General features: G+C 37.4%; 3 protein-coding genes across 5 annotated transcripts; 2 read left to right on the forward strand and 1 right to left on the reverse strand.

Annotated features, from left to right (window-relative positions):
- Positions 1-2,499: 2,499 nt before the first annotated feature.
- On the forward strand, positions 2,500-3,667 carry LOC113317313 (endochitinase EP3-like). The gene is made up of 2 exons (XM_026565443.1): positions 2,500-3,015; positions 3,125-3,667. Exons 1-2 carry the CDS (start codon positions 2,622-2,624, stop codon positions 3,514-3,516), a joined length of 786 nt encoding a protein of 261 aa, XP_026421228.1. The 5' UTR covers positions 2,500-2,621; the 3' UTR covers positions 3,517-3,667.
- Positions 3,668-11,337: 7,670 nt separating this feature from the next.
- LOC113317289 (endochitinase EP3-like) lies at positions 11,338-12,516 on the forward strand. Its single transcript, XM_026565428.1, has 2 exons — positions 11,338-11,801; positions 11,986-12,516. The coding sequence occupies exons 1-2, from the start codon at positions 11,393-11,395 to the stop codon at positions 12,393-12,395; spliced, it is 819 nt and encodes a 272-aa protein (XP_026421213.1). The 5' UTR covers positions 11,338-11,392; the 3' UTR covers positions 12,396-12,516.
- Positions 12,517-23,266: 10,750 nt separating this feature from the next.
- On the reverse strand, positions 23,267-25,176 carry LOC113317322 (protein FAR1-RELATED SEQUENCE 5-like). Of its 3 annotated transcripts, XM_026565465.1 has the most exons (3): positions 25,117-25,176; positions 24,210-24,811; positions 23,267-23,989 (listed from the first exon to the last, which is right to left on the reverse strand). In XM_026565465.1, the coding sequence occupies exons 1-3, from the start codon at positions 25,136-25,138 to the stop codon at positions 23,942-23,944; spliced, it is 672 nt and encodes a 223-aa protein (XP_026421250.1). In that variant the 5' UTR covers positions 25,139-25,176; the 3' UTR covers positions 23,267-23,941. The 3 variants fall into 3 exon arrangements, with proteins under 3 accessions (XP_026421250.1, XP_026421235.1, XP_026421241.1); XM_026565450.1 differs by having other exon boundaries at positions 23,267-24,811; XM_026565456.1 differs by having other exon boundaries at positions 23,267-24,791; positions 25,117-25,174.
- Between the last annotated feature and the right edge of the window lie 1,058 nt (positions 25,177-26,234).

Genomic DNA, 26,234 nt, shown 5'->3' on the forward strand with positions numbered 1-26,234 from the left:
ATTGCATTGAGGGTGCTTGCACTTCGCAAGATTTGTATTTGAAGCTGTCTGAAACTGATGAAGATTGGGAATTTCAGAAGGTTATTGCTAGCAAGTCTGTCCCACCAAAAGTTGTGTTTTTATTGTGGGCTGCTATGCATAATTCAGTGCCAACAAGAGTTATGCTACTGCATAGGAAGGTTACAATAAGCTCGGATAGATGCGTGTTATTTTTACACTGTAGTTTGGCTAATAATTTGTGGATGAATTTCCTGAAATCTTTGCAGATGATGTGGGTAACCAATGAAGATTTAAATGGCTTCATGAAGTGCTGGAGTTCTAGTAGAGTCTCAAATCGATTAAAATTGATTTGGCACCTAATTCCTTTCGCAATTTGTTGGGAGCTGTGGTTGGAAAGGAATAGAAGAGTGCATGGTGGAAGACCTAAATCTAGAGAGGATTTGGAATACGCGGTGAAGCTTGACATTCGTTTATGGAGCTCTTCTTCGGATTTTTTCGATGGCTATTCTGTTAGCCAAATCTTGTATCAATGGGAAGAAATAATGCAGGCGAGATAGAGTCAAGTTAGTCTTGCTTTTCGGGGTTTTGGAGGTTTTATCTCCTTTGTAAATTTTTGTACATATCTCTTTTCTTTTCAATATACACCCTTTCTTCTAAAAAAAAAATCCTGTTAAAGAGGCGGCATGTTCCATTGGAGGGGCGGCAAGGGTGATAGCAATGTCCCTCTTATTGGTTAAGGGATGTCCTATAGGGGGTGTAGATTGACCAGATTGTCCTACTCCTATTTTTAACCTAATGGAATCAGAAAAATCAAAACATTTTTTTTGATTTTTTTCATCCTCTTTTCTCTTCTCCTCCTCCATTAAAATTGAAATTTTCATCGTCCTCGATTAATCAACGATTTGAAAAATTGATAATCGTTGATTGAAAACTATATTTCTAAAAGACCCAGTTAGGGTTTTGTTTATTGTGCTTGATTTAAGTTAATTTTGTATCAAAAATTAGGGTTTTGGATCAAAATTGAAATTGAAATTTTTGTGTTGCATGTGAGTTACGGTTGGTAATAACTCTAATTGGAACCGTAACTATAGATTTAGTTGATGTTACGGTTCATTTAACTCAAATACCAACCGTAAGTTCTTGATTTTGAGATAAAATATTCAGTTACGAATTTTTTTTCCAACCGTAAATTATTTACGGTTGGTCTAGTTACTTAAGTTACGAACCGTAAGTTGTCCTGGATGTTTCATTTTCTTTTTACGTGCGGTTTTAATTACATCACTGTTACCAACCGTATTTGAGTTACGACTTGTAACTAAAATAACCTTACCAACCGTAGGTTAATTACGGTTGATCTCGATTCATTAGTTACCAACCGTAATTTGTTACGGTTGCTATATGTTGTCATTCTACCAACCGTAACTGGTATTACGATTGGGTTTTCCCCAAATTGAACCAGTTACGGTTGGTATTCGATACTTTTGGAACCGTAACTGAGAGTTACAGTTGGTAAGGAGCTAAATTCCAACCGTATGTTCTTCTGAAATTTTAAAAGTTTCGATTTTTTTACGTATTTTAGATAATTTTGAGCGACAAAAAGCTAATGGGAACTAATTTAGAGATTCACCCATCTCAAATTTGTCACTGAAATCACTCATTTTGGTTGAGTGAATCAAAATTTAGGGTTTCACAAAAATGTCTTTTTTCTTCTCCTCACAACTTTTTTTTTCAACTCTAAAAATCTGATTTTAGAGTTATTATAAGTGAAAATCAATTATCAACACTAATCTTGATTACCAACACTAATCTTGATTATCATCACTAATCTTGATTATTAATAATAAGGGTTAATTGGTCATTTTCATATTTTTTTGATAAGGGGTGACATGAGTTACCATGTAATGACCCTTTTTGTCTTATTAAGTTGCGCCCCTCTAATGGATCATGCCGCCCCTTTAACAGGATTAAAAAAAGAAATTATGTTTCAGTATTTGGCCGAGGTAAAATACGGCAAATATATACGGATTCAGTTAAGGTTAATATGGTAAGACATGTATCACTATTTTATTTGTAGGCACAGAGGGCACATAGTCATTTTGGCACATAGAATCTGGACCCGAAAAAGATCACGATAGAGTTACCGTATAATTTAATGTTTGACATGAGTATTTTAGGAAGCAAAGGATACCACCTAAAAAATTTCTTCACATTTTACAAAAAGAAATGACGGACTCCTCCTTTAGTCCAGGGGCAAATATCCACCCTCCTTCACCAATTATGAATATCTTTGTTTATTTATTCGTAATATCATCAAAATTTAAAACAATATCTCAGGTATCATGAATTCTCCATTAATAGCTTCCAAAAAAGGCTTCCAAAGAAAGAAAGAAAGAAAAAGCTTTCAAAAACATCTATATATTTTTACTGCAAGATCTCGCTATGATTCTCTATTAATAGCTTCCTAAGAAAAGCCAAATGAAAAATGAACCTTCCATTTTTATCTCCTCTTCCATTTTTATATTCAAGAGTTGCGAATATCTTACATACTGTGCCGTTTGTCTTGATTATCACACAGAATCATTACAAATTATCTCCTCTTCTCTTTTCATTTTCTGAAAATAATGGTAGGATTCAACGCTGTAAACCTGATAGCCCTGCTCGGAATCCTCTTGGCAACTTTGTTGCAGACAGTTTTGGGTCAAAATTGTGATTGTGCACCAGACTTATGTTGTACTCGAAATGGAATGTGTGGCTTAGGTGAAAAGTTTTGCGGCGTTGCTTGTTTAGAAGGTCCATGCTATGCTATTTTTCCGGTTTCAGATATCGTAACAGTTGAATTTTTCGATGGGATTAGGAATGGAGCAGAAGATACATGCCCAGGGTTGGATTTCTATTGGCGTGATACGTTTCTGGATGCCCTAAAGTCGTATACTCTGTTTGGTCAAGAAGGGACTACGGATGACTCGAAACGAGAAATTGCTGCATTCTTTGCTCATGTAACTTATGAAACTGGAAGTAAGTTTTTCGATTAATAATTGTCTTCTTTTTATATTTTTTTGAAGGTTAGGGTTTTTGCTCAATGTAGATCATCTAACTTTCTTTCATCACTTTACACACCCTGCAGGTTTTTGTAAGATTGAAGAAATAGATGGTCAAAGCAAGGATTATTGCATTGAGGAGAGCGAGAAATATCCCTGTGCGCCCGGGAAACAATACTATGGCAGAGGACCGCTTCAGTTGTCTTGGAATTTTAACTATGGTTTTGCAGGAGAGAGTATTGGTTTTGATGGTCTCAACGCTCCTGAAACTGTCGCTAATGATTCCGTTATCTCTTTCAAAACAGCTTTGTGGTTTTGGATGAACAATGCGCATTCGTTGATCAATTCAGATCAAGGATTTGGGGGGACTACTCGTGCGATTGCACAAGCGTGTAATGGGGAAGAGGCCAGGATCAATTACTATAAGAGTTACTGTGAACAATTTGGTGTGTCACCTGGGGATAACCTAACTTGTTAAAATAATTCCATTTACTTGACAATCTGAGATGGTACCGTTTCGTTCAAAATGAATTTATTTTTGTACTATTTTAGTGGAGAATTGACGGGAATAATGAATTTTTATAGTAGGTGTACCAAAATGATTTTTCTAGGTGGAATAATTGGTTTTGTCTTAGTGGAGAATTGATTTATTGGAATTTCACTTTGTTCAACCAATATCGAACGTTTGATCTCCTAGTTCATGCCAGCGTACTTCTTCGGTCGAAGAAAGTAATTTTCTTTTAATTTCAAAGTTATTTAAACATTTCTCGAATATCCTATCACTGAAATCCAGATTCCAAAATGCCAACTAGACTTTTTTTGTGAATTTTTATTTGGATTTTGGAGTATAATTGTAGTTGTGCACACCACTTAATCTGGTTATCTCTCTATGTAATCATCATAAACAATTGTTTTGTTGATTGAATATTCAAACTGCTTACAGGATGAATGGAAATCTACAACAACACTTCTTGTAACCTAAATTTATTTTCTCTCTTTTTTAATCTCTCTTACAAGACTTGTTCCAGAATTCTCTACAAGACAACTACTCTCTCCTTTATATAGGATTTTACATAGTAGATTACAGCTAAGAATCCCTTTATTTTCGGGATCTCTATGCGACATGTTTGCTCATATTCAATCGCTCATCTTCGCATATCTTATATCTTCGCATAACTCCTCACACTTTACCCGTGACTTTGCTGACATCATCTGATGTGACATCTCAATTTGTTGTGTGCTATGCTCCTCGCGTATGTTGTATTCTTCACTTCGCGTAGTTATTAACATGTGCGATATTTAACTCCTACATTTGCCTCTTTTCATGTCGCTTGATTCTTCAAAGTGAGAGATATGAGAAATTCTTCTTTTTAAGATCGCACATGCTTATCTTTTTCCATTTTACCTTACCGACAGTTATCCGGATTTCAAGCCCTTCTTGTGTACGCGTGTCCTTTTAACCACTCATTTCTTGACACGTCTTTTTTAACCGCAAGTTTTTATCCGTTCATTTCTTCGCATTAATGAGAGTAAATTTCGAAAAACGGTTCACTCCTTCCTATATATTCTCTTTCCCGCATATTATTTTTCTTTTACCTTCTTTTTATCTTCTTCATTCTTTCTCACCTTCTCTGCAAATTCATATTCTTCATTCTCATTCTCTAATGGCTCATGCTGGTAAAAAGATGGAGATTGAATTTAACAGAATGAAAACCGATTTTAATCAAAGAGGTTATGAACTCTCCCTTCCTCCTTCTTGTAACTTCGCATCCAAACTTAACCTTGACTTAATTAGATCTGAGGAGTAGAGTAATAAACAAATCATCGTTTCGTTAGGTCAACTTCAATCTCTGCCAATCCCTTTATATAATCCTGATATTCCTCTGTTCTATAGAATTCTTGATAATGAAAGATTCGCACGAGGAATATTTCAACTAAGTGGTGATGTTATTAGGATACCCTTGGAGTATGCTCGTCGCGCAACTGGTCTTGGAAATTCTTATCATGAGGAAGTGCGAAAAGAAGTTCATCATGACAAAGTCATAGATCCTGCTGAGTACACTCTTGATAATTTCTTTAAAAATTATTATATCGCTATCATGAAAAGTAATGTGACTAAATGGGCAGTTCCCGTATCGCCGAATATGATAAAATAATGCGATAAAGTAATGTGACTAATCGTGTTGCTCGCAGATCTAATGATTCTAGTTGGATTAATTGTCCTGTTATCCTGCAAGGATCCTTTGTTTCTGGTAGAGTTGCAGATGTTTCGGATAATCCTCTTCCCGAATATTTTCTCCCTTATCAACCTTGGGAGTTTAAATTACTCGAGAACGAGGAAAAGAAAGTTACGGTATGTGACTCTCTTAACCCAATTTGTAAATCTTTGTAACCTTCTTATATTTTATTTCTTCTCTTTCGTAGGATGCCTCAAAGGTCAATACTTCACTCAAGGTATGAACTTCGCAGAATAAATAAGTAAGAAACACACTTCCCATTTTAACAATATTGTTGCCTCTGTTACTTATCTTGATTATTCGTGCAGGTGAATCCGTTGAGTGACAAAACTTTAGGCAAGAGCAAGAGAATCCCTAAGAAACCTGCTTCAAAAAACTTACCCACGAAAACTTCATCGAAAGAGGATGTCTCTAGGAAGCGTGCGAGATATGATTCTTCTTCAAGCTCTGAATCTTCGGAGAGAAATACCTTAGCTTCTGAAGAAGAAATTTCGATTGACTCGTATCGTCAAAAACTGTCTGATCTTTTTTCTGGAGATGCTCTTACTACTCTTGATGATGATGAAACAGAACGTTCCTTCCAAATTATCTCAAAGATCCGTACTGTTCCTGATTTAGGGGATCGATCTCTTCGCGGAGTTGCCTCTGCGATAAATCCAGATTTTCAATTTGCAATGAATGGCTTGGTAACACTCTACAACACTTATCTTTGATTTTTTCCTTATTTGCAACATCCACTTATGATATTTTTATCTTTGCAGGGTGCCCGCATATCTTATGCAATTGCTTTAGACAATAATAGGAAACTTCACAAGTTACAAGCTGAGAATACCAGACTGAAACATGAGAAGTCTACTCTTTCAGATGCGAATGTGATCCTTGCGAACGAGAATACCAAACTTAAAAATGATAATTCAACAAATTCTCAATTGGTCCTTCAAAATCGAGCAAGAAACAAGGAACTCATTGGTATGTAATTCAGACTTTCTCACTCTTTTTCTTTCATTCAATTATTCGCACTTCTTACTTGATTGTCTTCGCAGACCTGTATAACCTTTCAGATGAAGCGGCTAATCTTTCCGATGCTGAAACTCTTTTAGAACATCTCAGTTCCTCTTTAAGTAATTTCCCCACTCGAGGATTTGAAAATCTTAGCTTAGAAGAATTAAGATTAAAATATACTACTCTTAGAGAACGCCATAAAAATGCATTATCCGTTGCGAACAATTTTAAGCGACGCTTTTATGAGGAGAAAGAAGCAGTTCAAATATTGGAGGCAAAGAAGAATGATCTTATTACTGAAAAAGATGAAATTTCTCTTAGGGGTGCGAAATCATTAGAACAATTTCAAGAATCCCTTATTCAGATTAAGATAGAGCGTGATTCAGCTTGTCGTGAGAGAGATATTCTTGTTGAGGAAAGAAACTTAGTTCGGTCTCAACTTCTTATAGAAAGTGAAGCTGAGTTCAATTGGGCTGCTAGAGTTCTGAACGAGGCTAGAAAAAATTTAGGTGTAAATGTTAGTTTTCATACTGAGCATTCTACACTGGTCGCAGACATTATTTCCAATCATGAAGATCATATGTTGTTCTTTAATCTTCATTTTTATATATCATTTTTTTGTTTTTATATCCCTTAACTTTGTTTTTTTTAATACTTCGTAGAGAAAGAGAAGGAACAACAAAAGCGAATTTCAGAACTAGAAACTCGCTTAGCTGCTAAAAAAGAAGAATCGTCTTCTCGTAATTTGAAGTATCAGCAACTGAAGCAGAATTGGTTTAATTTAGTCCAGAACAACAGCAACGATGTTAATCGTTCTCGTGAGGCTGCTGTTAAGCGAGTTTGTGTTGAGAATGGTATTCCTTTGTCGAAGTACCATTTCCCAGCTATCCCTGAAAATGTTCCAATCCCTGATATTCAAGTTACTGATGAAGAAGAAGATTCTGAAGAAGAAGTCAGCGATTCTGAGTCTGAGCGAAATGAGAAAGATGAAAATTGGTTGCTTCTTCTTGTTGTAATATACTTATAAATTCTTGTAAACTCATCTTTCATCTTTTTAATATGATTCTTCTTTTCTTCGCTTCGTATTCATGACTTCTTCATATGCAAGTAAGATTATCAAAATGTGGCAAATAACACTTCTTTCGCATTCCCATTCTTGCCTCTTGTTATTTGTTGTATCTTTGATTATACCAAGATAATTGCTATCCTTTATCCAGAGATTCTCTTGGTACGAGCATACGGGAAACTTTTAGAATTAACTTTATGTATTATTCGTGAGGTCTTATTTTTTCCTTCTTATGTAAAGGTCTTATGTTGCCTCTTTTATGTGCGATGAAATTGCAGGCAGTCGCTAAACCATAGTGTATTGACCCATTGATCTCATCTTACCATTTTCTCTTTGTAGTATTTCCTCTTCATTTTAATTCGCATAAAAATCTCAAGTCTTAGTACTCCCATGAGTAAAAGTCTTGGAACATTTACGTCTTTTGACACAATTCAGCTCCCTAATGGAGGGTGCCGTCCTTATCTTCCCCCTGGTTGCCCCTTCAAGGAAGCTTACCTATATCTGGTTAAGATTATGGCTCTTCCCATCCGGATTTTCAACAACCAGTTGACTTCGCAATCTCGCATACACTACCTATAGGGTTTATGTCAGCAAGATCGCACCCTAAGTGGGGTATCTTCGGACCGAGTGCATCATAGTCAGGACTTGTCAAGAGTGGCAAGGTACGCACGCTCCAGACGTCCCGGGAACTCTTGACTCAACCGTGTACCTCGGCGCCCTGATCGAGTTTCTGCACTCCTTAGGAGAGCCTTTCTCACCTTAGGCTCTCAATCTAAGATTAATATCTTAGACTGAAAATTTAAGATATCTCTCCCGGATGGGCATTATCGTTTAATTCTCACCCCAAATCTCAACAACTCAAGTTCCGGGGTCGATGTAACCTTTCCTTGAGTCATGCCTTCTAGGTCTTTCCAATTATGACGTGTGTTAGGTCTTACTATTTTTCCTTTTGCATATGAGCGAACTAGGGCGCACGCCATATTTGGATTCCTAGCCAATCTGATAATAAATATCATTTTCTGTAGCCTTTTATAAAGGTCTTATTATAAATATTTCTATTTGTATTTTCTTATTATGGATTTTTCATATGAATTTAAAGTTTTTCATTTCAATCAACTGTAGTACATAAACGTTGTTATCAAATCATCTGATTCAAAGAAAATCATACACATTCGTTATACGCATTTGTCTTCCTCATTTCTGACTCTTCCGAAATTCCCACGTGTGCGACATACCATACGAATATGTCGCACATGTTTATAATCATTCAACTGGCATTGTGCGAACATCCTTTTGCTTTCCACCTTATGATGTTTTGTCTCCACTTATTTTGTTGCTTTTGTTGATATTCATCTGCATCTTTTATTATCTATTTTTACTGCTTCCGTTATTGATTTCTTCTACCAATTTCCTTTCATCATGAATTTTCCATCAAATGTTGTTTTCTTTCCTTCCGTTACTCGATTTCGTTATACTTCCTTAGACATCGACCATTAATCTCTCTGCTCTTTTACTATCTGCTGCATTCTTTTGCCAATTTATTCGCTTAGACTCCCTTGCTTCGCATCTATCAATAACAATTTCTTGACAATTTTTACTTTCAACTGTGTCCCCTCTTATAATTCCAATACCCTTAGGTAAAGGAAACTTGATACACTGATGAAAAGTTGATGCAACAGCTAGTATACTATGCAGCCATGGTCTTCCAATTAAAGCATTGTATGTTGACTCAACATCCACTACACAGAATGTGATATCTGTCGGTAAGCTTTGTAGAAGAATCCTCATAGTCACATCCCCTTTTGGCTTGTTCGCAGAGCCATTAAAACCATAGATCTTGTATGTTGAGGGGATCAATTCATCGTCTCTGCCACCCACTGTTTTGTATGTGTGATAAAATAGAATATCCAATGAACTTCTTGTGTCTATAAGAATTCTATTTATCGCCCAGGTGTTTTTCTCATTTTCTTCTTCATTTTCTTCTAAAGTTTTTCGGGTTAATTCCCAATCTTACCACTAACGGGCACTCATGTGAAGCTTTTCCTTGTGGGACTTCATCTGCACTGAACGAAATTTTCTGCTTTTCCCAGTCCTCCAAAGATGGTATTTTTTCCAGGTTGAAAATTTCCCTTCCTTCATCATCTCTTGCATATACCCGACTTAAGATATTATCATGAAAATCTTCTATGTTTTTGAATGAATGTATGATCGAGTTACATAATAGATTTTTTGCCTTCGCTCCCACCTCGATAACAAATGTGTTTCTATCTATTTCCTTTCCGTATTTATTTCCTTGAGATGGTGGTGGTTGTAAATTTCCTGTTTGATTTAGTAGGAAGTGGTCTAACTTCCCCTGCTCGATCATTCACAATATAATCTTCCTCACATTTCTGCAGTTGCTTGTTGTATGACCATTGAATCTTTGATAGACACAAAATTATTTACTCCTCCTCCATGTTGGTGGCTCTTCGCCTGCATTATGTGGTTCTGAAATATCATCCATTAGGAGAGAAGCTTCCCATACTTTATCCACCGTAGTATTTAATTTTGGCAGATTTACATGTTCCCACACTATTCTTCCAGCTTTCTTGTTATAATTTGTTTGTTGTCCTGTAGAGTTACCTGGCTGAACTGTATCATTACTTCCATATTTTTGAATTTGTTTATCTTTGTACTCTTTCTCAAACTATGCTTGATCTACACTGCCCATAACCACTAATTTTTGTTTCATTTCCGCATTACTCCTTCCTTGATTTCTCTGCGATGTACTCGCAACAACATTTGTGAGTCTCGAAAGTAAGCTTGTATTTCCACCTTTCGAATCTGATATTGCAACTAGGTAAGATTCCATATCTCTTCTTGAAATTCGCGTAATTCCCATTTCTCTGTTCTTCTTCCGTAGAATTTTTCATCGCAGTATGGACACTCACTCTATCATAATCAATATTCTGTCCTTGTCCTTGTTGAAGCCGAATTGGATTTTCTTCTCTTTGATTTTCGTCCATTCTTTCTTCTTCTTGCTCAAGATTTGTAATTCTTCTTCGTTCGGCGAGTCTGTTACTCCTTCTAGTCGCCATTCCTTGTTCTACAACAGATTCAATCCTTACCGTTTGCTAAATGTTTTGATCTCACTATTTTCTTTTACAATTTATGATATGATATCAGGATTTATCATCCAAAGCTGTTTTCTAGCGCCAAAAATGTAGTTGTAAGATTTCTTACAACTACACTCCACTTAATCTGGTTATCTCTCTATGTAATCATCATAAACAATTGTTTTGTTGATTGAATATTCAAACTGCTTACAAGATGAATGGTAATCTACAACAACACTTCTTGTAACCTAAATTTATTTTCTCTCTCTTACAAGACTTGTCCCAGAATGCTCTACAAGACAACTACTCTCTCCTTTATATAGGTTTTTACATAGTGGATGACATCTAAGAATCCCTTTATTTTCGGGATCTCTATGCGACATGTTCGCTCATATACAATCGCTCATCTTCGCATATCTTACATCTTCGCATAACTCCTCACACTTTACCCATGACTTTGCTGACATCATCTGATGTGACATCTCAATTTGCTGTGTGCGATGCTCCTCGCGTATGTTGTATTCTTCACTTTGCGTAGTTATTAATACGTGCGATATTTAACTCCTACAATAATAATTTTCTCCGACTGATTATCAATTGTTGTAAAAAAAAATTAGCAAATAATCGGCTTAAAGATTTATCCACCACGGATTCCCGGAATTTGCCGCGCACTATACGTTCATTTTGGTGTCGGCCCAACTTTCCCCACTAGGTATCGAAGCACGTCATCTCTGACTAGTCAAAGTCAATGTTATAAGTAGAGAAATGCGGCACTCATAATATGAATAGACATGCCTAGTGGTACCAATAATAGCCCATATTGACTTATGAAAGATTGAATGTTCTTCTTCTACTTTTCATTGCTCAAAAATTTGCTTTAAATAGCCATCAACCACGCACTTAATTTGTACACCTAAAACATTACCAGCATATCTTTCTTCTTCAAGAAAGAAAATGGCAACCAATAACAAGTTGAATCTAGTTTCAGTAATCGGAATTCTTATCGGAATTTCATTACAATCAGTAGTGGGTCAGAATTGTGGTTGTGCTGCGGATTTATGTTGCAGTCGTTTCGGTTATTGCGGAACCACAAGTGACTACTGTGGTGCTGGATGTCAACAAGGTCCTTGCACTGCTCCTCCGCCTACAAATGACGTTTCTGTTTCTGATATTGTCACACCGGATTTTTTTAATGGGATAATTAGTCATGCTGATGGTAACTGCGCCGGGAAGAACTTTTACTCACGTAGCGCGTTTCTTGATGCTCTGAACTCGTATCCTCGATTCGGTAAAGTCGGTAATCAAGATGACTCGAAACGTGAAATTGCTGCGTTTTTCGCCCATGCAACCCATGAGACTGGACGTAAGTTTTTGTACCAAGCCTATTTGCTTAGTCGGATTTAACAATTTTGAAAATATTTCCGTTCTTAGAGTTCATGATGCTATTTTTATTATAAATCTTCCGAGTTGACTCGGAATTGAAGAAATTTTATTAAATGTTTAGCTAGTACTGATTTACAATGATCTTCCATTTTTTGTTGGCACAGATTTTTGCTATACTGAAGAAATAGATGGTCCAACCAAGGACTACTGTGATGAAGGAAACACACAATACCCATGTGTTGCCGGTAAGGGATATTACGGCCGAGGACCGATTCAATTGTCATGGAACTACAACTACGGGCCAGCCGGAAACAGCATTGGCTTCGACGGACTCAACAATCCAGAGATAGTGGCTAGTGATCCCATCGTTTCATTCAAGACTGCATTATGGTTCTGGATGAATAATGTCCATTCGATCATAACTTCTGGTCAAGGGTTCGGTGGCACAATTCGTGCCATCAATGGGATGGAGTGTAATGGGGGCAATCCAGCAACAGTTCAGGCTAGGATCAATTATTATAAGACTTACTGTGATCAGATTGGTGTGTCTCCTGGGGATAACCTAACTTGCTAAACTTCTTTTAATCTGGGTCAATAAAATTAAAATACTACTTCAATTAACTAATATCCCATCACCAGTATTTGTACCATATATAAGAATAAAAATAATCGTAAATTTTTGAAGATTGCTCCAAGTGTTACTGAATTTGTTGGTTTGGATTTCAGAGATTGCATGTTCATGTAGCTTTCACATTTAGTCGTAGTCACACTAATATACCGCCATGAATTAAGCATGACCGGCCCATGTGGCTATCTCCAACCAATGGTCTTTACTCGCAGTAAGATTCGGAATGATCTTAGACTATTAGTGTAGAGGTAAAATGTCAAAGTCAATATCTTAAAATATTTCCTTTTAATTTTAATCGAGTTATTCAATGGAGAGTTGCAGTTAGGACATTCCCACTATCAAGATGGCAGACCATTTAATTCCATGAATGGACCACTTTAATGATTTCGTAAATCGAAAATGCTAGGTTTACCCCTAGTTAGTAATTCGGGATTCGGCAAACGTACGGAACGGCAAACGTACGAGTATTATACGGTTTTGTAAAATCCAGATTCGGTCCAAAATTCGATCAACGGGACGTGATACGTCAGTAATTCGGAACGGCATACGTACGTGTATAATTCGATTTATAAATGTGAGTTCGGCTCTGAAAATTCGGTATCTATATATAACAAATAATTTGTATTTATAAGGTCATAGACCAATTTTTATGCACATGTGTGAGTTATTTAAAGAAAAAATAAACTTAATATGATGATATTAATAATATATACAACATTAATTATTCAAGAGGACGTCGTATGGTGGTTTAGATGCTTGGTTAGTGAGTTTGAGATCTCTCTCACCTTCACCTTCAAATCTCTTTAGTCGTTTTTGTTTCATAAAAATTACAACACTTTTAATATTCGGTCGTGTACGCTCGGGAGACAGTAAAGCCCAAAAAGTGGAGTCTTTGAAAAGTAAAAGCTAAAGAATTTATGGCGAATTAAGCGGACGTATCACTCGGGATACGTAAAATTCGTGAACGGTTCGCTAATAATCCAGGAATGCCACATAATACGCGACTTGGGTTCGGAGTTGTAAACGTACGCGAATAAGACGGTAAAATTCGTGATACGTCAAAATTCATTCGCGAACTTACTAACTAGGGGTTTACCAAGTGTTTGCATGAACTAAAATCCCCTCACTAAAAAAATACGGGACCCGCTTTCACCCACTGATAATCCCAATTCCCAATACAGAGAAGGCTTCCGTGAGCCATCCAATCACCTACGAGATTTTTTGGGGGAGCTAAATGTACGTAGGTGTAACACTCCTCTTTGTAAATTTGGCTAAGCTAGACGCACGGTGATGAAACCTATCAGAAGATAATAGGGGTGGATTTTTAATTTTCTATGGGTCCCACAAGAAACCACCGTGAAATTACCACAAGAGAGAAGCCCCTAAAACCTAGGATAGGGGTGGATTTTTATTTTTCTATGGATCCCACGTGTTTGTGTCACGCGGTGGATCTAGACTTATTGTTGTAAATAAGAGGGGGATCGAGGGACAGGCTTAGAGGGACAAAATCGGCCAACTTGTGTGAACCATAGATTTGTATATCTTGGACGGTTAAGATGATGGAATAAATAAAAATACATGGTTTAGATTAATTGAAAAAAGACACGGACTACTAGATGACCCGTACCCATATTATTTGTCGGGCAAAGCCTTAATGTCAGTTTCGTTTTTTCTTTCCACTCGTCCTCCTCCGCCTCCCCATTTCTATCTCAAGAACAGGGCTGCACAAAACCGACTCAACCCACCAACCCAACCCAACCCACATCCGCCTGAAATTACCCGCACCCGACCCAACCCATTTATGAGCGGGTCGACTATGGGTCACAACATCAAAACCCATCGTATGGTGGGTCGACTGTGGTTGACAACTTCCCTCACCCGACCCAACCCACCCACCCACCTAAATATTTCTAAATTAATGTTAACCCTTAGATTACCTATCCTAGATGAACCACATCCATTGAAGTGATAATATATAATGCCTAAACCTAATCATCGTTAGCTTCTCTTCACTGAAGAGTCTTCAATCGGTTCCCTTCAACGGCAGTCTCAGAGGCTCAGTTTATTTTTTCATTTTCTCTTCGCTTTGTAAATCAAATCACAGCATCACTCGCAACAATCAATCAACATCGTCACCAGTAAACCAACAACCAAAGGTGAGACTAGGAATCATTGTAATTTGTAAATACTAATTAGGGTTTTGTTTCCTAAGATTGATTTTGGGTTGGCTTATTTCAATTGGGTTCTTAATGTAATGTTCATTGTATTTTATGGTGGGTAACCCACCACCCACCCGATCCAACCCACCGTAATGTGAGTCGGATGAAAATCGACCCATTGTAATGTTGGGTTGGTTGCGGGTGACAACTTCTGTTACCCACCATCAGAGGGTTGGGTGACGGGTGAGGCCAAACCCGACCCAACCCGACCCATGTGCAGCCCTACTCAAGAACTTTCGTTTTGATTTTTCCTTCCCTCTCGGTATTAAACATAGATTCGATGAACAGATTGAATCTCTTCTATTCATGAAGAAATTCTCTGGTGAAAAAATCAATAACCATTTAGATTGAAGAACCTTCTTATTTGATTTGATGAATGGATCGAATCTCTCCTAACATCAATGATCCCATGTACCTCCACTCTTGCTCAATCAGCTAGATTTGGATTTAGAAAATGTATGCAAAGTTTATCAACTGCTTGAATTCCTCAATTAATGTTTGAACACGAATTGATTTTTTTCTTTCTTTTTTGTTTCTGTTGATGGTCACCCGAATGGATGTTGGGCTCTCTTGATGTTTGTGGGAACGCCTAAGAGAATGTTAAGCTAGAAAATACAGATTTTTAAAAATTTAAAATACTGTATGAATATGAACATGTATCTTGATTCATCTTTTCAGTGGTTAAATACTTGTATAATTTGCTTTTAAAGCGCTACTGAAAGAAACACAAACGCGAAATTATGCATGCGAAGTTCCACTATTATCAACAATATTGTATAAAATTCTGCCGTTGCTACTGTTTTGACATTGGGTGCTACATAAATTACATGCTTCGAGTACCCTTCTCACCCTTTGCTGCTAACAAAAAATTTTGAAGCCTTGAAGACTTCATAGACACAAACTTGCTAACAGAGAGTCACCCGTGATAAAGTGTGAACACTTACAAAAAATCAGGCAGTTAAAAAAAGTTACTATCCGTCCAAAAATTGACGCAAGCCTGCTTGTAGTCCTTCTGAGTCATTCCCGTCTTATATACATATCATCAAGTACCTGAAAATCAGTGAAAAATTTAGACATTGCTATTAAAATCAAACAACTACGGACATAAGATTTTTAAAGTAAACTACCATTTCAACCATGTGACCACATACCTAAGGTAATAACAGCACTCTGTTGCTCAGCTTTTCTCTTTGGACAATTGCGGCTATCATGATTTTATCCGCCGCATGTTTTGCATTTTCTAGGTTTTCTGTTCATTTCTATACCACTCTTGAAGCGAGAGTTGCTTTCAATTATTTCTTTTTCCTTACCTTTCGTTGGGAATTTACGCGGATCACCTATCTTCTTTGCAGGTGAACTAGCACATGACTCCTCGTTAGCTACTACTGCAAGTACACTACATGAACTATTTACAACTAAAGGTTCAATATCAGCACATTCCTCCACATCTTTTCCATGTTCCTTTCCAAGTTCAACCACATCAACCAGCCGAACTTGCTCAAATGCTTGATTAAGAAGGTCAATTGCAACGTCATACGCTTTTTCAGATTTACCCAACATATATGCTAGCTCAGTCGACAGTCGACAATAATGACTAATCCGCATAGCTTCAATTCCAGTACTCTTACCATCATCCATCGCCAATCCATCAAGCCCCTAATACTTCAGACCTGTTTCCTTGTTTAGTCCATCTTTCCATAATGAAATGAGATGGGATGTCCACCACATAAAACCGAAGTACTAGAATATGATGTAAATGCCTACATGGTATGCAAACAAACTCAAATTTATGGCAGTTACATACACCCATTATGGTCACCTCATTTATCTTCACGGTGAATTCTTCAATTACTTTTTCACTCACTGACCAGCGTACGTTGTAAGTGTTTTTTTTTTTTTTTTGATCAGCAAAAATAGATAATTATATTGATAAGTAATAAAGAATAATACAATTGAGAACCCAAACACCACAAACAAATGAACAATCCTCAGTGAAATCCATTACAAGCACTCAACTCTTCACTCTCTTACTAGTTCCTCCCATCTAAGAGCAAGGTCTTCAAAGTGTACTCCATCTAACACTCCCGTTGGCTGAGCCCAATATAGAATATCGGCTTTGATTTCCAGAATGAGATTATATACAAGGATTTCCTTATCATTAAAAGTTCTTTGGTTCCTCTCCTTCCAAATTCCCCAACAAATAGCAAATGGAAGCACGTTCCATATAAAATTTCCTTTTCTTGTGAAGACTCTAGTTTTTGTTTCAAGAAATACCATGCTAATATCTCTTCCCTGAACCCAATCCACTCCGAATGCTTTGTAGAAATATCTCCACACTTCGGTTGCCTCAGTACAATGCAAGAATAAATGATTAATAGATTCTTCCTCCATTTTACACATGTTGCATCTATTTACCAAGCATCGACCTCTCTTTTTAAGTACATCCTGGGTAAGAATGGAATTGTGGTGTACCAACCAAGTGAAAAAAGTAACTTTAGATGGTACCTTACTATTCCAAACATCCCTATGAGGAAACACCGTATTTTCTTTATGAGCCAATACTTTGTAGCAAGATCGAACAGTGAAAGTCCCATCTTTCGTGTGTTTCCAAACCCTTGTATCCTCATTGTCACTGATAACTATTGTTTCCAAAAGAGTTGTGAGTCTCACTGCTTCCTGAATCTCCTCATCAGTAAGTCTTCTTCTTAAGTCTAAATTCCAACTGATGTTGCCGTCAGTTATAGAATAGAACTTATCAATGTTGTGGTCTTTTTTCCTTGATACTCTGAACAGGTTGGGAAATTCTATCTGAAGCTTGAGATCGCCGATCCACTGATCTGTCCAGAATAGAGTCCTATTTCCCTTGCCAATGCAATATCTGATCCCCTCCATGAATTTTTGCAATCTCATGTTGACACCTTTCCAAACCGAACTACCATATGATGATCTAATATTCCTTATATCCCATTTATTCTTCGTAAGCCCATACTTCTCTTTAGTAAGGACTCTCCACAGTGATTCTTCTTCATTCGTAAACCTCCAGCACCATTTGCACAATAACGCATCATTCATAACCCGCAACTGTCTAATGCCAAGCCCACCATATTCTTTTTCCATACACACCTTTTCAAATGAAACTAAAGCATATTTCTTCTTGTTGTTTGTGTCACTACCCCATAGAAAGTTCCGCATGATCTTGTTAAGTTTTTTCTCGACTGACGCCGGCATCGAATAAACTGACATGAGGTATATGACAAGTGTGCTTAAAACACTTTTGATTAAAACCAATCTTCCACCATAAGATAAAAGACTCCCTTGCCAAGACTGTAGTTTCTTCTCCATATGCTCTATAACCGAGTCCCAAATATTCTTGTGTCTATACTGGGCACCTGTTGGCATTCCAAGATACATAACAGGTAACTCCTGGAAAATGCATCCAAGACCAGTCTCAACAATGTCGTCCGAGTTCGTATTTCCAAACTTGATTGCCGAACTCTTCATTGGATTGATACTAAGTCCCGAACTGATTTCAAAGCAAATAAGAAGAGCTCGAATGTTAAGAATCTGTTCAGCATCATCACTAGAGAAGAAGATTGTATCGTCTGCAAACAAAAGGTGTGACAGTTGTGTTCCATTTGGCTTGACTTTGAAACCTTTGTATACCCCAGTAACTTCCAGTTTTTGTACCATCTTGCATAGTCCCTCCATAACCATAGTGAAAAGGAAAGGGGATAGAGGGTCACCCTGTCGCAACCCTCTAGTACTCTTGAATTGATTCCCAGGCGTCCCATTGAGGAGAATAGAGAAGTGTGCAGTCGATACTAGAGTCTTGATCCACCTTCTCCATTTCTGACCCATTCCCATTTTGCTCATGATAATGTCTAAATAGTCCCAGTTTACTTTGTCATATGCCTTCTCTATATCCAATTTGAACATCCACCCATTCGAGCCCTCCCTCAGCTTAGAATCAACGCATTCATTTGCCAATAATATACTATCTATAATTTGTCTGTTTTGCACAAATGCATTTTGTGTATTCGATATAACATGGGGAAGTACCTTTTTAAGCCTTGTAGAGAGAACGTGCGAGATAATCTTGTAGCAAGTATTGATCAAGCTTATCGGCCTATAGTCGGTCACCAGCTCCACATTATCTCTTTTCGGAATGAGAGTGATAAAAGTATTATTTGTTCTCCAATCTAAGAAACCATTAATGTCGAAGTAGTGAACCATGCTCATGAAGTCCTCTTTTATAATATCCCAGAAATGCGTGTAGAACTCAATGGGGAAGCCGTCAGGTCCCGGTGCTCTGTTAGATTCCATCTGTTTAATAGACAATACAACTTCTGTTTCTGTAATTTAGTTTCCATTTCCTCCCTTTGCACTTCACTAATTCTTTCAAATTGTATATCTTCCATGAATGGTCTACTCACCTCTCTTCTGTGTACAAATCAGAATAAAACTCTTGTAGTTTCTCCACAATAAAACTCCGATCTTCTGTTAAGTCTCCATCAATCCTCAGACAAGAGATGTGTTGGCCCGTCTCATCCCATTTACAATTCTGTGAAAGAAGCCAGTGTTCTTATCCCCATCTGCAATCCACTGTCCTTTTCTCTTGTTTTGGATCCTTTTGTGCTCCAAATTAGCCCATTTGATGTAGTCTTTTTGAGATTAATCCTTTGTATACGGTCTTGGATGGTGGCTGTCCCTTCCTCGTCAACAAAGTCTACCTCCTGGATCTGGACTAGAATTTCATCCATCTTCTTGCCTACTTTACCAAAACTATCCTTTATTTCAGACTTTAAGATATTCCTTGACTGCCATCAGTTTCTTGCAAAAGACATAACCAGGATTCCCACTGAAAGTTAAATCCCCCCACCATCCTTGCATCTTATCTTTCAGGTCGTCACTTTCTAACCAAATAATCTCCAGTTTAAAAGGCCTTGCACCTGAATACATCATAGTTGTCGACAACATTAATGGAGTATGATCTGACACAGGCCTCGGCTTTGCACTCTGAATAGTATCCGAAAACATGGCTTCCCACAATGGATTTAGCAAGAATCTATCAATTCTACTACAATATGGGTTTTCTTGAAAGTTAGACCAAGTGTACTTAGCACCACTAAGGGGCAAATCCACCAGATCATGATTGGAGATGAAACTTATGAAATCTCTCATAGCCCTGCTGACTCCTCGAACTCTATTTCTATCTGCTATCGATTTTGTAACGTTCCAGTCCCCTCCTAAGAATCCAGGAATACCCCATCCCCATGACCTCTCCTAGTTCCCTCCATAATGTTCTCCTATCCTTCCTGTCATTTGGTGCATATATATTTGATATGTAGAACTCTAATTGTGTCGTCTTCGACTTGAACATACAAGATAAAGAATGAATTCCATCCAGTTTGTCGATGAGTTCAATTTTATCCTTCCTCCATAATATACTAATCCCCCCCTTGGTTCCCCTAGAAGGTATGTAACAATAATCTACATTGGGGTGGCACCAAACCTCTCTTCTGTGTTGAACAGAAAAAACTTGGAGTTTTGTTTCTTGAAGTAATACTACATCAGGATTCCATTTCAAAAGTACTGAGTTGATGGCTATTCTTTTATCTTTGTCTCCTAGTCCCCGTATATTCCACGAAATTGTTTTCTCTATCATCGGAACCAATCTGCCTTTGCCCTTTTTCTCCTGTCCTCCTTCGAGCCTGTAGGAATTGTGTCCGTAGAAAGCTGTGAATTCTACATTTTTCTCGGTTGAGACGACTCAGTCCTTCACTAATTATACTTGGGCTCTCGACTGCAAACTCTATATCTTCACTCTCATCTTCACTTACTTCCGTCTTCTCCCCTTCACTGCTGTCTTCTAGGTCCTGTGACTCTACATTAGGTGCTTCCAACATTTGTTGAACTCCAATAAGAGCGTCATCTGTTATTCCACATGAAACAGTCTTTTTAGCTTTTAGTATTCTAGATTTTCCCCTCTCCATAGCGACTACTAACGATCCCATGATACTCTCCTCTACCATGCTCTCCATCCCCCTGAGGGGTAAACCCATAAGAACCCCCACATTTGTGACTGCCTGTCGTAACTTTTCTTTCTCAGTCTTCAATTGGTCTTCCTTCCCCTTCTGCACTGCTTGTTGGTCTGAGTTCTGTTCTTCTTCGTCATTTGTGTCTGTCAATATTCCAACTTCTATGATGCCATGATTTTCCTCGACTTCTCCTGACGACCAGTACTGTTCTTCAAAAGGTTGATCTTCAAATTCCGTTACAATTGGATTCTTAGTGTTGATGGGAATTGCTTCACAAACTTCAAAAGGTTTGGTGAGAAGAGCTATTTGATTGAACTGTGGGTTATCGCTACCCACAACTTCATTATGATCTTTCTCACACTCTTCATCCTTCTCACTATTTGACTCTCCTTCTTCTTCTTCTCTCATTACTCAAAACCTCGACAGCATCTGTATAATATTCCAACCACGATTGCTGGATTGATTGTCGATGGAATCTTGTATGTTGTGGATGAAATTTGATTGTCCCTCTTTATCAGAACAATCCTTAAATTCTCCATCCCTCAATGGCTGATTGACCGACAATTTAGGTAGAGAATAGGTGGGAACCGAAAACTTAGAACACTGAGATGGCATCGGGTTGATATTACATGTTCCAGTAGTTGGACCCAGAAGTTCCCCCTGCCTAAACTGATCCATCAAAGGGCTAATCACCTTGTACGAGTAACTAGGTCCCGGCTCAGAAGTATGTTGCACCATGCCAAGTTGGGTTTGTTCTTCTTCTAACACCGGGCCCTTTCTTCCTTTTGTGTTGTCTGAACTTGTATTTTTCCTGTCAAAGTTTCTCTGCGATCAGTAATAACCCAATGATGCTTTAACCCCTTTGAAATATTTGCCACCACGTTAACTGCTGTAGCATTCACGTTTTGTGTGGTTGTATTGCTGCCCACATCTCCATCTTCCATTATCTTAATACTTTCCCTGTTCTTGTTTCTCTTTCTCCATTTATCTCTTTTTCCTGTCCTTTTTCTTCTCATAATACACATCTGACCGAGTCCTTTTCTTTATCTGATCCTTCTTGCTTTTTTCTATATTTCCTTGAGTAATCACATCACCTTGTCCTTTTCCAACTGTTTGACTAGGCTGAATACTCTTTCGTCTGTCAATCTCATCCTTACCCATGCGTAACGTACTATAGGCCCCTTGTTTATTCAAAACATCTTCATTTTCAATTATTACTCTGAGCTTATCTTCCCCAATACCAGAGCGGTATACCGGCTTCAAGTCAAGCACTGTAATACCCACCGTGAAAATCAAACCCTCCTCATTCAATGGCACTGTATGTGGCAAATCATTGATACTGTTCTTGCAATTAATAAGAACCTTAATTCCTCCAAGTTCATTAAAGTCAATCTCAATGATTGACACATATTTACTGAGAATTACTCCCACTGTATTTTTGGACCATAAATGAAAGGGTACTCCAAGCAGAGATATCCACACCTTTTTGCCATTAATGGAGGAATTGATAGCATTAACTGATGGCCACCAACGAGAGAACCTGATTTCACCACTTAAGAAAGCAATGAATTTTTGATTTATCAACATGTCATGATCTTTAACTGATTTAATGAACAATACCCCCATATTCTCTGAGAATGTACTGATTTTTATGTGTTCTTGAATAAGGAAAGTCGCCTGAATACGATCTTCAACCATCCTCCAATCCACTGGTTTTGTATCCACAGTACAAATAATAACTTCATCCCAATGATCAAAAGATCTCTCTCTCCCTTCGAACGAGATTTTTGGACCTTGTTTTGTTGCAACTGTTAAATATGAAATATTTCCACCTACTCCTTTGATTTTGATATTCCCTTCATGAAGATTCTGTCTCTGCAGCTCTGGCCATCCAGTATTAAGTTTCAGTGATTCAATTTTGTTATTTGCCGCTCCTCGACGATGAAAATCCTCATGTTTGTTAATACCAATTTGCATTAGACTTATGAAATTTCTCCATCCTTCCTGTTTATGACCTTCTGGAATCACCAGATGATGTATCTTTTCACCGCTATTACCTGTAAACCAATCAACAGCAATGTACTTCCCTCTGCTATTACTTCTCTCAATCAATAGTAGAGCAGATCCATGTCCTAAAGGCAATCTCCATTGATACGGCATGATAGTGCTATTACCTCTAGATTTTGCTGCCATGATTGTATTGACCAGCCAAACCGCTCCCTCAAAAGAAATGATACAAGAATTTGTATACCCATTTGATCTTTCTATAATGGTTACTTTGGGTTGAAACTCTTTCCAGAACATACATACTTCAAAATTCTTATCACCCACTTGTGCATAAGAAGTTGTCATAATAATCGGAAATTACATGAATAGGGAGACGACTTCACTGGATCTATTTATCTGGATTTTTAGGCGAGAGGTAATCTCCTTACTGTATGTAATAGGGTTTGCTGTGATTGGATTGTATGTTTAATATCTAATTTGTAAATTTTCATTAATCTATAACATATTCATCTCATTAGATGCTTCACGTTGTAAGTGTTTTCATGACCATCCTTGTTAAGTATTTCAGATCGATATTGTAAAGTAGCATTATACTCATCCTGAACTTTATTAAATATAACACGAGTATAAACTTCAGATGCATGCCTTACCAATAAATCGCGAGAAATAAATACACGCTTCAGATGAATAGACTTGAAATCTTCCTCTCGTTCTCGGATATACATTCGTTCCAATGCTTAATCACAACATTCAACAAATTCTCTTAGGGAAGTCCTAGAGTTTACATAATGATCAAAGAAAGAATTAATACTTTCACTTCTCTGCGTTGTATTCATCCCAGCAAAAAAAGTGCCCCTGTTATATACCGATATCCATTTTTCACGAATGATATACCAATCACCAAGCCATTCATTTCCTGTCAAGTGAAAATCCACCAACATGGACTGCCACTTGTTTTCAAAATCTTCAATGGTTTATGTAAAAAGAGTAACCTCCTTCACAGTTCGTTTGAATTTTGATTTCTTAAAAAATACATGACTTAATTTTTCTCCAAATTTCTTCTTATGTGCCACAAACAAAAACGATGACGAGTATTCGGGAGAACTTTTGCAACAGCAATGGTCATGGCTTGATGTTGGTCAGTAAGTATAGAAATTGGAGGACGACCTCCCATTGCTTCAAGCCATGTCCTAAACAACCTAAATAAAAGTGTCTTTGGTTTCATCACCTAACAATGCAAAGCCAAATGTAACAGATTGGTGATGATGGTTTGTACCTGTGAATGGAGAAAACAGCATAGAATACCTATTAGTCTTGTACGTAGTATCAAATGAAACTGCATCTCCAAACCTTCTATAGGCCATTCGTCAACGTGCATCAACCCAAAATATATTTGCTGCCCTCCCAACTTCATCAGTTTTGAAGGCATAGTAAAAACTAGGATTTTCAATTGTTCTTTTCCTAAAATAATTCATCAAAGCTTCTGCATCTCCTACCTCTATTAGCGATTCTCTAACTGTTCTCAAGTGATTATAGACATCTCTTGGCGTGAATCCGATATTCTCGCCGTTCCCAAAGAGCGATGCTACCTTCCCGACTGGGAGCCTCTGTTTGTTAAATTGCTCAGCTAAGCACCTGGCAGCAGGTGGCATATACTTGTTTGACCTCATAAGATGTCGCTTGTTAGGAGAAATCAATGGATGATTGTGTTTTTCGATAAACTCATTTATATACCACATTTTATGTTTTATGTCAAAAGCTATACGTATCATAGCCTTGCAACCAGTCTTCATTGTTGAGGTATTTCTTTTTTTTTTAAGCTCGACCTCATTTCGTGGAGGCTTTTCTACATAAATTCCTTCACAATCACAGACAAAAATCACTCTAGTTATAAGTGGTCCTCGTGCAGTAGCGTATGACGACCTCTTACGAACCGAAAATCCCAACCTATTTCCATATTCTTTGTAGTAATTCTCCGCCTCTTCGATAGAAGAAAAACGCATATATATCGCAGGCTTTGACAAGTCCTTTCCATTAGTAGGTAGTCCTGTATCTTCCTCCATATCAGTCATTTGTCTCTTCAAAATATCATAAGAAACTAGAAGAAATTAAGAACTATTAAAATACCATAATTAGTAGGTACTCATGTATCTTCCTTTAATCACATTTTCAGAAGATTTAAAATTGTAACCCTAAAAACATAAATCTGAACACTAAAATAATTGCGTAACGAAAGTTAAGGAATCTAAAAGGAAAGAGATGAAATTCAAAAGTTACAGACATATCTTAACCCAATTTTCTAACTAATAACAGTAAGCTATAGACAAATTGAACTAATAACACCAGATTTTGAGAATATAAAAACCTTATAGACACCAAACGATTAAAGAATTTTAGACTTACCAATTAAAAAGGCGACGAACATGGAGAACAGGGGAGAATCGGATTAAACTAAAAATCTAGATCTGATTATGTGTTTCTACACAAAAGTAAACTCTTTTTAGTCTGACTTTTTACTAAAAATATGGGTCACGGGTCTCCCACTAATCCGTGTGTTTTACCGATATATCTCAGCCGTTTGTATTTATTGTTACTAATCATCTTAGCCGTCCACTTCATAAAATCGAATGGCTAGGAGAGTTTGTCCGATTTTGTCTCCCTAACACTGTCTCCCTATCCCCCTCAATAATAATGGCCATTATTGGTACCTTAGGCTTTGCCATAAATCTAACTGTAACTTAACCAAGGGTGGAAAGAAAAGCACTATGGTTCTCGTCGGGTATATGGAGTCCGAAATTGGGTTTCTGCAAAATTGGTTGACGGAAACTCGGCATTCGGTCAATATATTTTATAAGAGAAAAATGAATTAATTATTTAATTGTGGAAGGGGGCCAAATAATTATATATGGGAAACCGGAGTCCCTTCCTAGTTTCTAGTATAATGTGTTGCATACAATAGCAAAGCCAAGGTAATCTACTTAATTGTGAGAAAGTTATAAATATTTTTTTGCTGAAAAAGTTCCTGAAGGGTGGTGTTGTCATCTGATTTTATCTTTTTTTGGAGTAATAAATCAAGATCAGGAGAGTAATTCATTAATCTCCTTTCCCTGACAAAAAATGTGGAAAATCCAAATAATCCCAAGAATGAAATTATTCGTCCGGAAAGTAGCTCAAAAAGCTCTTCCAACTAACTCTAGACTCGGGACGCAGAATTCAGACATAAACACAGAGTGTCCAATGTGTGATTCTCAAGAGAAAGAATCAGAACAACATCTTTTTCGGTCTTGCCCCTTTGCCAGAGCAATTTGGTTTGGTCTTTCTCTAGAAACGGTGAACCCTGGAATTACTTCGGATTCCATAGAAAATTCGATAAAGGAGTGGATCACGGACCAAGATCTCGCGCAACTATCGGATAAAATAGCTATTATATCCTGGTCCATTAGGAAGCACAGATGTTCGGTAGTTTTTGAGAAAATAAACCCGAACCGGATTCAGCTTATGGACCAAATCAAGAAATTTCT

The sequence above is a fragment of the Papaver somniferum genome, chromosome 1 (assembly GCF_003573695.1).
Source record: "Papaver somniferum cultivar HN1 chromosome 1, ASM357369v1, whole genome shotgun sequence".
Lineage (NCBI taxonomy): Eukaryota > Viridiplantae > Streptophyta > Magnoliopsida > Ranunculales > Papaveraceae > Papaver > Papaver somniferum.